The sequence below is a fragment of the Lepeophtheirus salmonis genome, chromosome 2 (assembly GCF_016086655.4).
Source record: "Lepeophtheirus salmonis chromosome 2, UVic_Lsal_1.4, whole genome shotgun sequence".
NCBI classification, from domain to species: Eukaryota; Metazoa; Arthropoda; class Copepoda; order Siphonostomatoida; family Caligidae; genus Lepeophtheirus; species Lepeophtheirus salmonis.
This window is the reverse complement of record NC_052132.2, coordinates 14,635,913-14,648,483: the sequence shown is the minus strand read 5'-3', so window position 1 is coordinate 14,648,483 and position 12,571 is coordinate 14,635,913. Positions and strand designations below refer to the sequence as shown.

The following is a 12,571-nucleotide window of genomic DNA, read 5'->3' as shown; positions in this document are numbered from 1 at the left end:
GTTAGTTACTTAGTTGATTCTACCAACTATAAACTTATTTTTTATAAGTGTTGGGAATTGTTCACAGCTGAACAAATGTTCATTTGGATTTATCCAATCAATGTTTAGGGAGAAAATAAGTAAATTAATGGGTAGACATCTGACGACAAACTACATTGTTTATGTAAGTGAAATAACGCTGTGTGAGATATTAGTGTCCTACAGAACATCAATTATAAATTAATTAAAGAGTTATGATTTGAATAAAAACATCTTTATTTGTTATTAAAATCAAAATTCAAATTGTTAAATTTTATGATTTTTTTTTAGAAGGGAGTAGATTTTGAAAGAAAATGATTTCTCCATAAATTTAAATAAAGAATAAGAACTATTGCAATAGTTGATAATAAAACATGACAATAATATAGATAAGTTATTAAGTATGAAGAAAAACCATTAGATAATATGGAAGTCAATCAATCAATTATATATAATAAATTAAAACATGGAGAGTGGTTGTTCATCACATTTAAAACAATAAAATCGTTGTAAAATATTAATATAATATAAGTAAGATCTAGAGATTTGTATTCGTTAACATCTGAATGAATTATTTAATTATTTTTTTAAACTATTAAATATTTTTGTAAAATATATGTATATTTGGATAAAAATGTATAGATGTAAAGATAATGTTCAAGTCGAATAATTGTTTTTGAGCGAACACGAGTTTGTTTGTTGTAGATGCTGTTTAATTGTATGTTTTTGTTTTGTCTCACTGGATAATTAAGTTGTACGTTATACTTATTTAAAAGATAAACTAATTCAAATTTCAATTCCTTTACCACTACAATTTAAAGGAATATCCATAAAAAGGACACTTTGTGGAGAGGGTCACATATGTTATGTTTGTGGGTAGTTGGGTAAGACTCCTTTTTTTCAAACATACCATTCTCGAATGGGCTTGGAGGAAGAAGAACTGGAAGAGGGTTTTTTGACAACAGCTAAATTGCGGGCATAGAAACCATTGGATGATGTTGTGTTCCCCAAAAGAGATCCCCCTTCTCCTTCATCCAAATCTGCGTTATTTGTGGTATTTGAAGAAGAGACAAGGGCAGTGGAATCGAATTGGTATGTCCGAGATTCCTCTACTTTATAGCCTCTATCCTCATCTCGAGTCCTCATTCGTAGCACAATGAATATGATTAAAATTATTGCAATAATTGCCACTAAAATAATGGAAATGACCATAATGGTACTGGATGTGGCGGCAGATGTGACTCTGGGTCTGTCCGTGTCATATATTGGAGTTTTTGGTTCTGGTTCATTGTCATATACATTGTATTTTGTGTCATAGTTTTCATATATGATGGGCGGCCTTTGGGAGGATGACTCTTCGTTGACTTCTACAATTTTTTCTTTCGATTGCGTCATTTCTTCAAATGGCGTTGATGTTGTTTCCCAAGGAGCCCAAGTGGTTGGGGGAGATGGCTCGGTCGTGTATACAAAAGCTTTGGTTGTTGAGTCTGAAATTAATAGTATAAAATGTAATTTGAATTAAAGGATTCTTTTTATCCCTACCGTGGCTATGACCCGATCCTTCCGTGGATGTATTACAATCCTCTTCATCATCACAATTTTGGATTGTATTTCGATTCTTCCAAAGAGGATTATATGGAGGTGTATAGACAGGGGTGATAAGTTCGTCACCTATACATATATATAGATGATAAAATACTTTTACGTTTTTTAAATGATGGATTTTGTTTACCTGAGCCTTCAAAAGCAAAGCACCGTGGATTATAATACTTTTCTTCATCTTCATCACACTCCAATTTGCTATAAATCAAGTCATCATTGATTCCTGGATCCGGATATTTTGATGGATTTGTCATTTGCATTTGCTTAAATCCTTGTTGGTTATCCCGTCTAAAAAGTGGAGAGTGGGTATCGCGATAATCAAATGGAATATTTTCGACAATCTTAACATTTCTTCCATGTATTTTAGCACCACCATCCCGATTGGCCACTAAATCTAAAGGGCGGAGGCCATTATAAACTAAACCAGCTATGATGCCTTGAAATGACTTTTCAATTTTGTGAGAAGTTGGATTCCATTTTCCACCAACGTGGATTTGAGATTGGCTATTGAACACAGTGAGTTGACGTCTCAGAGCTAATATTTATAAAAGAAAAAATTAGAAAAATAATGAATCTTCAATTATGGAATATGAACTCTACCTATTGGGTATTTGAATTGTGTGGGATGGTCGTCGATTTGTAGAGTTGAATTTGCTTCGGATCGAGTGAATTTGATGACATGATAATTTCCATCATTCACCAAAATATTTTTGTCGCTAATCATTATATCCTCAGTCCCAAGGTTGTATAGAATATGAATATATCCATCCTCCTGAAATGTCCGAATACCGTATGGTATCATTAAATGAGGGAAATAGTTCAAACATACAACTTTATCCAAAAGTTAGAATTGTTGCTAAATTAAAGCTTAAATGGATAAGTTTTTTTTCTCATTATATTTAAAATTAAATGGTTTGATTTTTTTTAATCTTTCAATCATATGTAGTTTTTTGCCTTTAGAAAAATATGTTCATGTACATTTATGTAAAAAAGTTTGGTTTCTACATCTATCATACGTGTACTATACACCTAACAACGTGTATAATTTTGTAAAGGACACATTTATTTCTAACAACTTTGCATATTATAAATTTCAAATATTAACAATTATTTCTTTCAAACAAGAAATATGTTAAAGCACAGAACTTCTTCATTTTTTAAAGGAATTTAATGAGTTGTAAAGATCATTATATGTTAAGTTCTTAGAAATAAGATGTTTATTTCAATGTCACATTATTTATCAGTACTCGTACGATAGATTTGGAAACTGCCCTTTAATAATTTATAATTAATTGATGTATAATCTTACAATTTGCATCTCTAGAAAGTCATTTGACGATGCAGAATCAATTCGTACAATAATTGCGTAGTTTAACGGTGTTATAATTCCAAGAGAAAGAACGTCGATTCGTGTATCTGGCCTCTTATCGTACGGAAAATTATAGCGAATGAGTCCAGGCTCATTTGACCATTCGTAAGCAACAGATTCTATCAAAAAAAACCAAATTGGCGTCATCATTGTTTATAAAATTGATTGTAAGGGTTTTGAAATTAGGTAGAGTGTACAAATGGATACATGCAACATCGAATAGGTGGAATGGTCACGTAGTATTCACCTATTTGTCTTCTACAAATTATAGCAACTATTTATAAATTAAATATTAGTTGGAATATTTACCAATTAATTTCATGGTTTATGCAAAATTCAATACAAAAACATGTGACTAAAAAAGGACAACGAAAGAAAAACTTTTATTACAACTTATTTTAAATGTAGAAATGCGGGGAAAAAAAATATCCCTAAAGATTGAATATCTTATTATTAGATCATTCGAATTAATTCAAACTCATATTCCTTTTTAATTTAAACAACGTTTAAAAGTTTCACTTTTGCCTCTTGATCATTTAAACTATAATTCTAAATCAATAGTTGAGATTTTTTTTTGGTGAGTGTTTAAAAAATCATTTCGATGTTTGATGGGAGTAATAATACTGTTCAGTGGTTAGCCAAACGTAGGTTTCAATTGATTTTACGATAAATTTAGACTAATTTATTCATTAATTGTTTACCGAAAAATACATTAGGTTTTTTATATGTCATATTTGAATAAAAAAATCTTTTTATTTTATTTTATTCATTATATTATGTTTTTGTAAGTTACCTGTGTTATGATTCGTTCATTTAAATACACAATACCCAACAAAAATAACTTCCAGTAAAATTAGGGAATATTTGTAAAATATATTTACGTTCTTCGTCAACATTTATCACATTATAAGACCAAAGATAAACCAAAAAAATCGTCAAGTTATGTGGTTGCATGTAAAATAACTGGTACGATAAAGCTATCAAGGTCTTATTGAAGATCTATTTTCGAGTCTTCATGAGCTGGAATCTAATACAAGTGTCAAAAAACACAAATTGAAATGTTATTAAAATAGGATTCTAGAAAATATTATCTCATGCGATGGAAAACAACTCTTGGTCGTTGTTGAATAAAAAAAAAATGCTTCTCATCCTACAAGTCTAGCCTTTTTATCCACTCTTAACCTCGACTATCAACAGATAAAAGAAACATTAAAAAAACACAAAGGACCTTTTGTATTGTTTTTGTAGCCAATGGTTAATTATTATCAATGTTGAATTGTTAGTTTTATCAAAATATGTATCAATGACAGAGTATGAAATATAAGTATTTTATTTCAACAGCATCAAAAATCTATGTGAAGTCCCGTGCTATAATTAATATATCTTCCACCTAGACAAACAAAATTTTTGAACCATTTTTTTTTGATAAAAAAAACTTACGTAGAGTATGTTTTTCAGCCTAGAATTGCTACAGACATTACTTTTAACATTTTTCTACAAAAAAATTACCAAAAGTAAAGTATAGATCGAACATTAATATCTGTTAAAGTTAGGAGTAATTTTTTTTGGCAAGGATGTACAATATATATAACGTAAATCTTGATAAATAATTAAGAAAGAGAGAGGGGATCAAATGGTTGAATGATAATCAATTGATTAATAATATTAATATTATATTAGACAGTACCTACCATTTTCATTTCATAACTGAAAATTATTATTAACTTTGCTTTATATAATAATAGCATAATTAGTAGTGTACTTGTAAAAATACATTCTATCTGTGATAAATTTAAAGAGGTAATTTATAATTACCTCTTCACATTCACACTAAAATGTAGCTAGTTTAATAGTTTCACATTCGCTTATCTTGCTGAGGTTAATAGAAATGATTAATTTTAGTTCTTTCATTATTATTTTGCTATTTTCTTCTAATACACTTATAATTTTTTTATGTTATAAACATTGAAATGTTTTAAATTTCATAATTTAAAATAATATGTTATATAAAATACTTCTAATGATGAATATCTTAGAATCAGCCCTTCAAAAACACATTCTAAATATACTATAAGGAAAAATTCATTCATAATATAAAGTGAAAAAATGAAAATGACACACATACAATACTGTTTATTAGAATATTAATATATTAAATCAAGTAATCATCATTCAACCCTTCAATCTTCTCTTTCTTTCTTAATTCTCTACTCTGAGACCAACAAGGACCTACAATTAAAACTCTTGAGCACATCCTCAGATTTAGTTTCCGTATTTTATGAGCACACAGGAATGTTCAATTCATTTTTGAATATATTTGAATGTGGCAGATAAGGAAGTTCACTCCTCACGAGTCAAATAATAATGACAATAGTGTAGCCAAAGAAAATTCATTCCTCAGATTACCAATTGAAAAAAAAAACATGTGAACTAGAAAATAAGCCCGATTCAGGTGTATTTTCTAGTTCACTATTTTTTTTTAAATTTATTAAATCAATAAAGTTCTTTCAAAATGATGTTATTAGACATAGACCATGAACTTGATAGGTGATAAATCCTTGATTTGGCACTGCTTATTTATGTGTATGTATGTATACGAACAATAGAACAACATAAATCCTCCCTATTTCTACATTTTATTCCTTCTAAAGCTTTTTTTTAATATAAAGTTTCACTTATGTATACATACATATGATGTAAAATTCCATATATTATTCGTCACGTAAGAAAAAAATATTGATAAAAAACACCGTGAAGAGATAATATACATATTCCAATAGTTGAGGGGTACACACAGTCTTGTACCTCCATTGCAGATACATACAAACAAACATATTTAAATATATATTATACATACACTGCGAAAATAATTCAATTCAATGTACAATACGTACATATTACAAACGTACTCGCAGAGATGTCGCAAGCTGAAATGTAATCCAAGCTATATTTTGTAATTGAGTTGTGATAAATATAAGAACTTAAATTCTGAAAATATACAAGATATGTATAAAGCGATTTAACACAATGTAAAGAGTGTTGATATTGGCCATTTAGGGGGGAGGGGGGCTAAACAACCCAGTTTCATAAGAATGGAAACCCTTTTTTTCATTTAAATAAAAGAAAATATTAGGCATCTTTTGGTTCCTAGGTTGGGTGCGCTAAATTCAGAGAATTGTTCCGATATGAAGAATTTTATAATATATAAGGAATTGTTCAATTTGGTGCATTTTGTTATGACTTCCTTTATTGTAAATTTTATTTAACTAAATTTTGTCAGCATTTTTTAAATTTATTTTTACAGTTATCATAGAAATATTGTTATAATTAAGTAAAGTAAGTGTGTGAACTAAAAGTATAACAAACGAACTACTGGATCTCAAAATTGGACCAGTATTTAAAAGGACTTCAATCTTACTGTCCATCAAAAATATATCCCTCTAACATCCAGCTTTATTATATATCAGACACTAAAATCTCTTAAAAATATGTTATTACATCACCATAAAATCTTATTTCAATTTTGTAGATTCAAATGAACTATTAGAATGGAAAGAATAGAGGATATTTTTATGTAATTTTCCTACTTTTATCGTTTGTAATCAACTAAAAAAAATTAGAGAAATCTAGTTACTTTCAGGGATTTTTAATAGATATTACTTTGATTTAATTATAATATCAGTATTTATCATTTGCATCAAGTAATTTTTTTAGTATTCTTAAAGCCAGTTGATAAAGTTTCATCGGAATATAATCTATGTGATAGAAATATCCACTTTACTTCTCAAGATGCCGTCACCTTCAACCATGATGAAATTTATAACGTCAGTGAAAATCCTCTATAGAAAATTTAACCATTTTGTCAGCTAGCGTCGCAGCAAAAGGACAAATGATTTAAAAAAATAATTAACTATTACAGAAAATATTATGAAATATGAAAAATCCAAGCTCAATGCAAAGTTTATTTACAAGAAAATGATACCACAGAGTAATTTGAATTTGAATTTCCTCTTAGTGTTTAAAATTTGAAGTCCTGTTAGTTTTTGATTGGATAGAGGGCACCCTAGTGGCTATTTGATTGTATATCAAACAGTCCCTATAGTCTAAGTCAGACTTGGAAATTTAGTGGAAAATGAGCGCTGTTCATGCTTTCTGTTATTTTTCAACGTTTGAGCACATGAAGGGAAAAAAGAGTGATAACTGGCAAAAAAATCTTTGAACTTGTTTCATTTTTTTGCTCCTTTGTTATTGTTTTTATTTGTTCTTTTATATTCATAGTAAGACTATCTCAAAAAATGTTTTATTTCTTCCGAAAATATAAAAAGAAATGCTTAAATTTCCCGATATTTCCCTGAATCCGATATTTTAATTATCATTTACTGTGATTCTGGTTAAAACAGTTTTCCGAAAAATGAGAAACTCCACTGTAGCGTATTTACATATTAAACTCTTTGTTCGATTACTACAAATTTGGGACTAAATGAGTAAAAAAAACAAAAACTCCTGTTTAACAAAGAAAAGTATTATAATATTTATTATTATCCATGGTATCAAAAAGATTGACCCGATTAAAAAAGGGTTTCTTTCATAGTATCAATAGACATATACTTTATAATAAAAGATAAAAATAATAGTAAGAATGAAGCTATGTGGCCCTTTAACTCAAAGTCAAGCTAGAAAGATTTTCTTCCTCGAATTATTTTTTATATTTTTTTAAATAGAAAGCCTATACTTGATTCAAATTTGCCTATGAAAACTTGGGCTGTATGCATATATGAAGTAAAAGAAATATATTGGATTTTCTCCGTTTTTTAACTTTAGTTCAAGAAGGTTTTTATGTTGCCACGCCACATATGGAAAGTGAGTGGGCGGAGGATAACACATGGTAAAAGTCCTTGTAAGATTTAAATATACTTCTTTTCCAATATTTTAAGGAAAATAAAAAAGTGGGCAGAAAAGGGTTTTTGATATTACTATCTATTGTATTTATATAGTATATTTTTTAATAATTTTGTAAAATACTCTAGTATTTTTTTTTTCCATGATAGAAAAAGTAAGTTAAAATGCAAAAATATATATGTACATATTTTAATACAGGTATGAAAAAGTAAATATTGGTATAGTCAAGTCTCTGCATGAAATATATATGTATACCTAAATGAAAGTCCTTTTTAAAAATAGTTAGAGGTGCATTTGGCATGGAAAATAATTGTATATTTTTTGTACCATGCAAACTTTTCTCCAAAAATAAACAAAAAAAATGGCCAATAATCAGTTGGTGGTAAGCCAGTTCTTCCAAATTATTAAATGATGGTTCTATTACTATTGGAAAAGCGTTCACAGCTTAACAAGAGCTCATTTTAATTAAGCCAATCAAAGTTTAAAGCACTGTGTAAGGGGAAAAAAAGCATAGAAATCAAGTTCTGACAACAAAATAAAAGTGTATTTTTTTTGCAAAAGAGGTCACGCCTTAAGAGGCTGTATGTTAGCTTGATTTAAATTTCAGTTGTTTAAAAAGAGGGATGTAGTAAGAAGAACCGGAGAAGATATGATTTGGAAAAAAGAAGACAGACACAGTAATAAGGAACTAATCATCACATGATGAATCAACCAATGATTAGGGTTAAAATTGAACTATCCAAACTTGTTCTTCAAACCAAATCTCTTTTTATAACAGTTGCTTTTTTTTACCAATGCTTTATATATATCATAATGCGAAAATGTCATAAAAGTAAATAACTATCATTTATTAGAGAGTTTCATTCTATTTCTGAGCGAAACATCTATGAGAGAAAAGTTATATTCAGATTCTAAAATTGGTTAATAGAGGTAAAAAAGATAAAAAGCACTATATAAGAGGAAAATCATGTTTCAAATGTGATATTAAAATAGTAGAAATGACACAAAAATAAAGTGTGACAAATTTTCAAGATTGATGAACCCATTTTTGCCCAATGTCATTTTTATTTGAAATTTTGGTGGTACTAGCTACTTTCTACATAATATTTAAGCATTAACAATGTTTTTTTTACTTCAAAAAGGTGGAACTTCGCTAGGGTGAGGCTGGTGTCCAACGAATTCTTAAATTTCGAAAAATACAAGGCTTAATCTTTTTTTTTTTTTTCGTTACTGTCTAGTGTGTATGGACTTAATCCAAGTTGATGATTCTTCTTAGGTTTTTTTTACGAGTATAATATTTTTTTTGTAATAACTATATACTTTAAATTAAACTACAATAGTTAAAACATATCAACACCATTTTCTTTAAAAATATACTTTAATTATTTGAAAAATAAACTATGCAACCTCTCTCTATTATTTGAGCCAAAAAAAATAAAAAATAAAGAAGTTTTATAAATATTATTTGATATGAATTACAAAAGTATGTTTACATTTCAATACAAAATTCTTTCTTTTTTTTCTGAGAAAATTCCTATTAAAAAAAAACACAATTTTAACATAATATGTACTTTTTTTTTACTTCACATCCGTACTATTTTAGGGTGGATCTTATATTTTTTATACGTTTCTGTCCGAATCTATGTATTCAAAAATTTCATATCTTTATGAAAGAAAGCTCCACTGCAGATTCACAACAAATTTATGTCCCGCGAAATTTGTTTTGATTGCCGAGTACATGGAGTGTCAGGTTTTAACAATGACTCAGATTAAATTGTAAAACATATAATTAAGTATGATTAACTACAGCTTCATTGAAGGATTTAATATAGTTAAAAAAAATGTTAATTTAGAAGAAACTATATATTACAACTAATCTAATATTAAATATTATTCGTATCGGCCTTTAATTGCTTGATTACCCTCAGTACACCGAGGCCCCGAAAAAGAAGTCAAATCACAGTCACAGGTTGGCGATGATCCCCCATGTTCTATACATATCCCATCGTTCTCACAAGAGCATCGAGATATTATGGAAGAGTCCAACTCCTGTTGTCGAAAATGATTTTGTATTTGTTGTTTTCGATGGTAATTTAGACCCACGTACTGAGTGTCTATATCTGAGAGTTCGTAATTATTTCGAGAGTTCCTTGCTTCTTCTAGGCATTGCATTGCATTAATTGTTTTTTTGAATGATTAAATAATAATAATTTTTGTGCAATATGTGGTGAGTGTGAGGAAAAAGAAAAGAAAAAAGGCGGTGCATATTTATTATAAAGTGCAAAAGTGTATTGTGTAGGTTGATATAGAAATATATTAGTGTTTATAGTTAATTCTAGAGTATTTGAATGCGATTAATACAATGTGATATTTTGCTATCATGGACCACACTCAAAAGTGGTATTAAATTACTCATAACCCTCTGCATTACTTTCCTATTTAAATTCTAACCTGATTAATTTCCTTGGGATTTAAACACCCCAATAAAACACATCAAATTATGAAAATCAAAGCATTAGTACTTCACTCCTGCGTACTATTCCATTTTGTGCTCACTTACTTGCTTTTCGAATTAAGTGGGCACTCATTTTGATCTCTATCCAAAAAAATATTTTGACTTTTTTTTCAGAAAAAACATTCTCCTTTAAATTTTAATGAGGGAGAGCATGATTTTTTTTGCACACCTAAAGTGACTGGGTTTCTATTTTATTCAGATATCTTGATTTTTTTTTGAGTTTGGTGACCCAGTGTCTACACGTTTTTTAAAATAATAAATTACAATTTCTAATGAGGTTTTTCTCGTTTTTAAGGAGATCTACTAAACATATGGTTAAGTCACAGCAACTAATCTCACAGTAACTAAAACTTCCAAGTCATTAGTGCTCAAAATGGAAAAAAAAGTCACCGAAAGGGTACATGAACAGTAGATAAGTAATATCTAGAGGATATACATATAAAAACTTGGTATGAAATTAGCTGTTTGCTAGCCACATGTGACTTGTAAACTATTTTTGAGTGCCTAGTTTATTATAAATAATAATTTATTATTTATAAATATCAATGCTTCTTTGATGATTTTTAGAAACGCCGAGTAGTTACTCTTTTTCAAAAAAAAAAAACATTATTCTTTGATACCTAACATCCTTCTGCTTTGAAATCAAAGTGCAACTTGAATGTATTTTATTCAATACAATTAAATTTTTACCCTTCATAATTGAGCAAATAGACTTAATTGACTCATGTCCACATAATACTTAATTTTAACTTTGTATATCCGCTACTTTTTAAATAACTTTCTATTGAAGGAAGAGAAAAAAAGCGGGGAATAATATAAAATTGACGTTTTCAAATACTTCAGGAAAGTAATGATGGTTAAAAATAATTTTTGTTAAAAATTAATATAACCCAATAAAGTAATAAAGGTTAATAAAGTGTAATTAACATCACTTTCATAAAAAAAGATAAAATGAGTTCAAAGATAATATTTTTTTTTGTCATTTTTTTAAATCAATAAAAAAGGAAAATAAATCTAATTTATGACTCTACTATTTACAACTTCAATTGCTTTTTATTTCATTTATCAGTTTACTTATTAGTTAATAATATGAGTAAGGTCCATAACTTCAAAATAACTATATAAATCACCATAATAGCAAAAAAGAGTGAATAATCAAATAATTCCTCTCTTACCTTCACAACCCTTAGAAACTTGATTCGATGGAACAAGAGCCTTATTAATAGGATCCCCTGCAACTCCATTGAGCTCAATGCATGCTAAGCAACCTTGATATCCATATGTTGAAATGATTTCTGATGGAAGTTTACTGTACATATTTTTCCGGACTCCACCTGGTAAACGAAAATGGATTCATCAAACAAAGTATTTCCAAAGGTGATTTTTCACATCTAAATATCGTGCGATTACACATAAATAACGGGTATAATTTTGAAATGGACCTATCTATTATTTTTACATATTAGATTCTTCAATCCTCAACAATACTCCCTCTCACAATGAAGACTAAAGAGTAGGGTTCAAATGCGTTCCTATTGATAAAAAGTATGATTCAAAAAGTTTGAACAACTTTTGTGAATATTCAGAGGTAGCTTAGGCAAAAAGGCTACACTTAATTTAAATACTTTTATCGTTCTTTTAGACACGTAAAAATGATTTATCATACACATTTATAAGAAACTTGATAGAAAACGGATGATATTAAAACAAAATCACGTTTTGTCCCCAAAATATGTAAAATTTCAAAACTTTAGCCCCCTATAAATATTCACAAAAGTTGTGTAAACTTTGTGAATCATATTTTTTTATCAAAAGGAATGCCTTTGAACCCTCATTTTTTTACTTTTTCACAAAAAGGGATTTTATTGGCAACCTACAGTGAAGAGGTTCTGTTAAGTACACATATCTTTGTTTGAGGTAAGATAATGCTACAAAGAGATAAATTAATAAATTGTCGTGATTCCATAATTTTATTTCCTGAGGTACTTCAATTCTTATTTTCTCCTCTTAAAAAAAAAGCAAAAAAATTTTAAATATCAAAAACTTTTCTTTTTGAATGGGAGTGAGGTTTGAAGACTATAACATGTAGAATTCAAAAAAATATGATGCCATTTACACGAGCAAGAAATGTTGTAGTTCACCTTAACTCAAAAATTAATTTTTAGTGT

At 28.5% G+C, this 12,571-nt stretch overlaps 1 protein-coding gene across 4 annotated transcripts in view; it reads right to left on the bottom strand.

Moving 5' to 3' along the window:
• Positions 1–237: 237 nt before the first annotated feature.
• Positions 238–12,571, bottom strand: part of LOC121113874 (neurexin 1) — a 312,301-nt gene continuing 299,967 nt past the window's right edge. For 2 of the 4 annotated variants that reach the window (XM_071886617.1, XM_071886618.1), the window contains 7 exons: positions 11,579–11,737; positions 9,811–10,047; positions 2,930–3,108; positions 2,221–2,392; positions 1,751–2,155; positions 1,561–1,689; positions 238–1,505 (listed from right to left, as the gene is read on the bottom strand). In XM_071886617.1, coding sequence (XP_071742718.1) covers positions 919–1,505; positions 1,561–1,689; positions 1,751–2,155; positions 2,221–2,392; positions 2,930–3,108; positions 9,811–10,047; positions 11,579–11,737 — 1,868 coding nt within the window. In that variant the 3' untranslated portion in view covers positions 238–918. The remainder of the gene's footprint in view (positions 1,506–1,560; positions 1,690–1,750; positions 2,156–2,220; positions 2,393–2,929; positions 3,109–9,810; positions 10,048–11,578; positions 11,738–12,571) is intronic. The other 2 variants (XM_071886619.1, XM_071886620.1) reach the window with 1 other exon arrangement.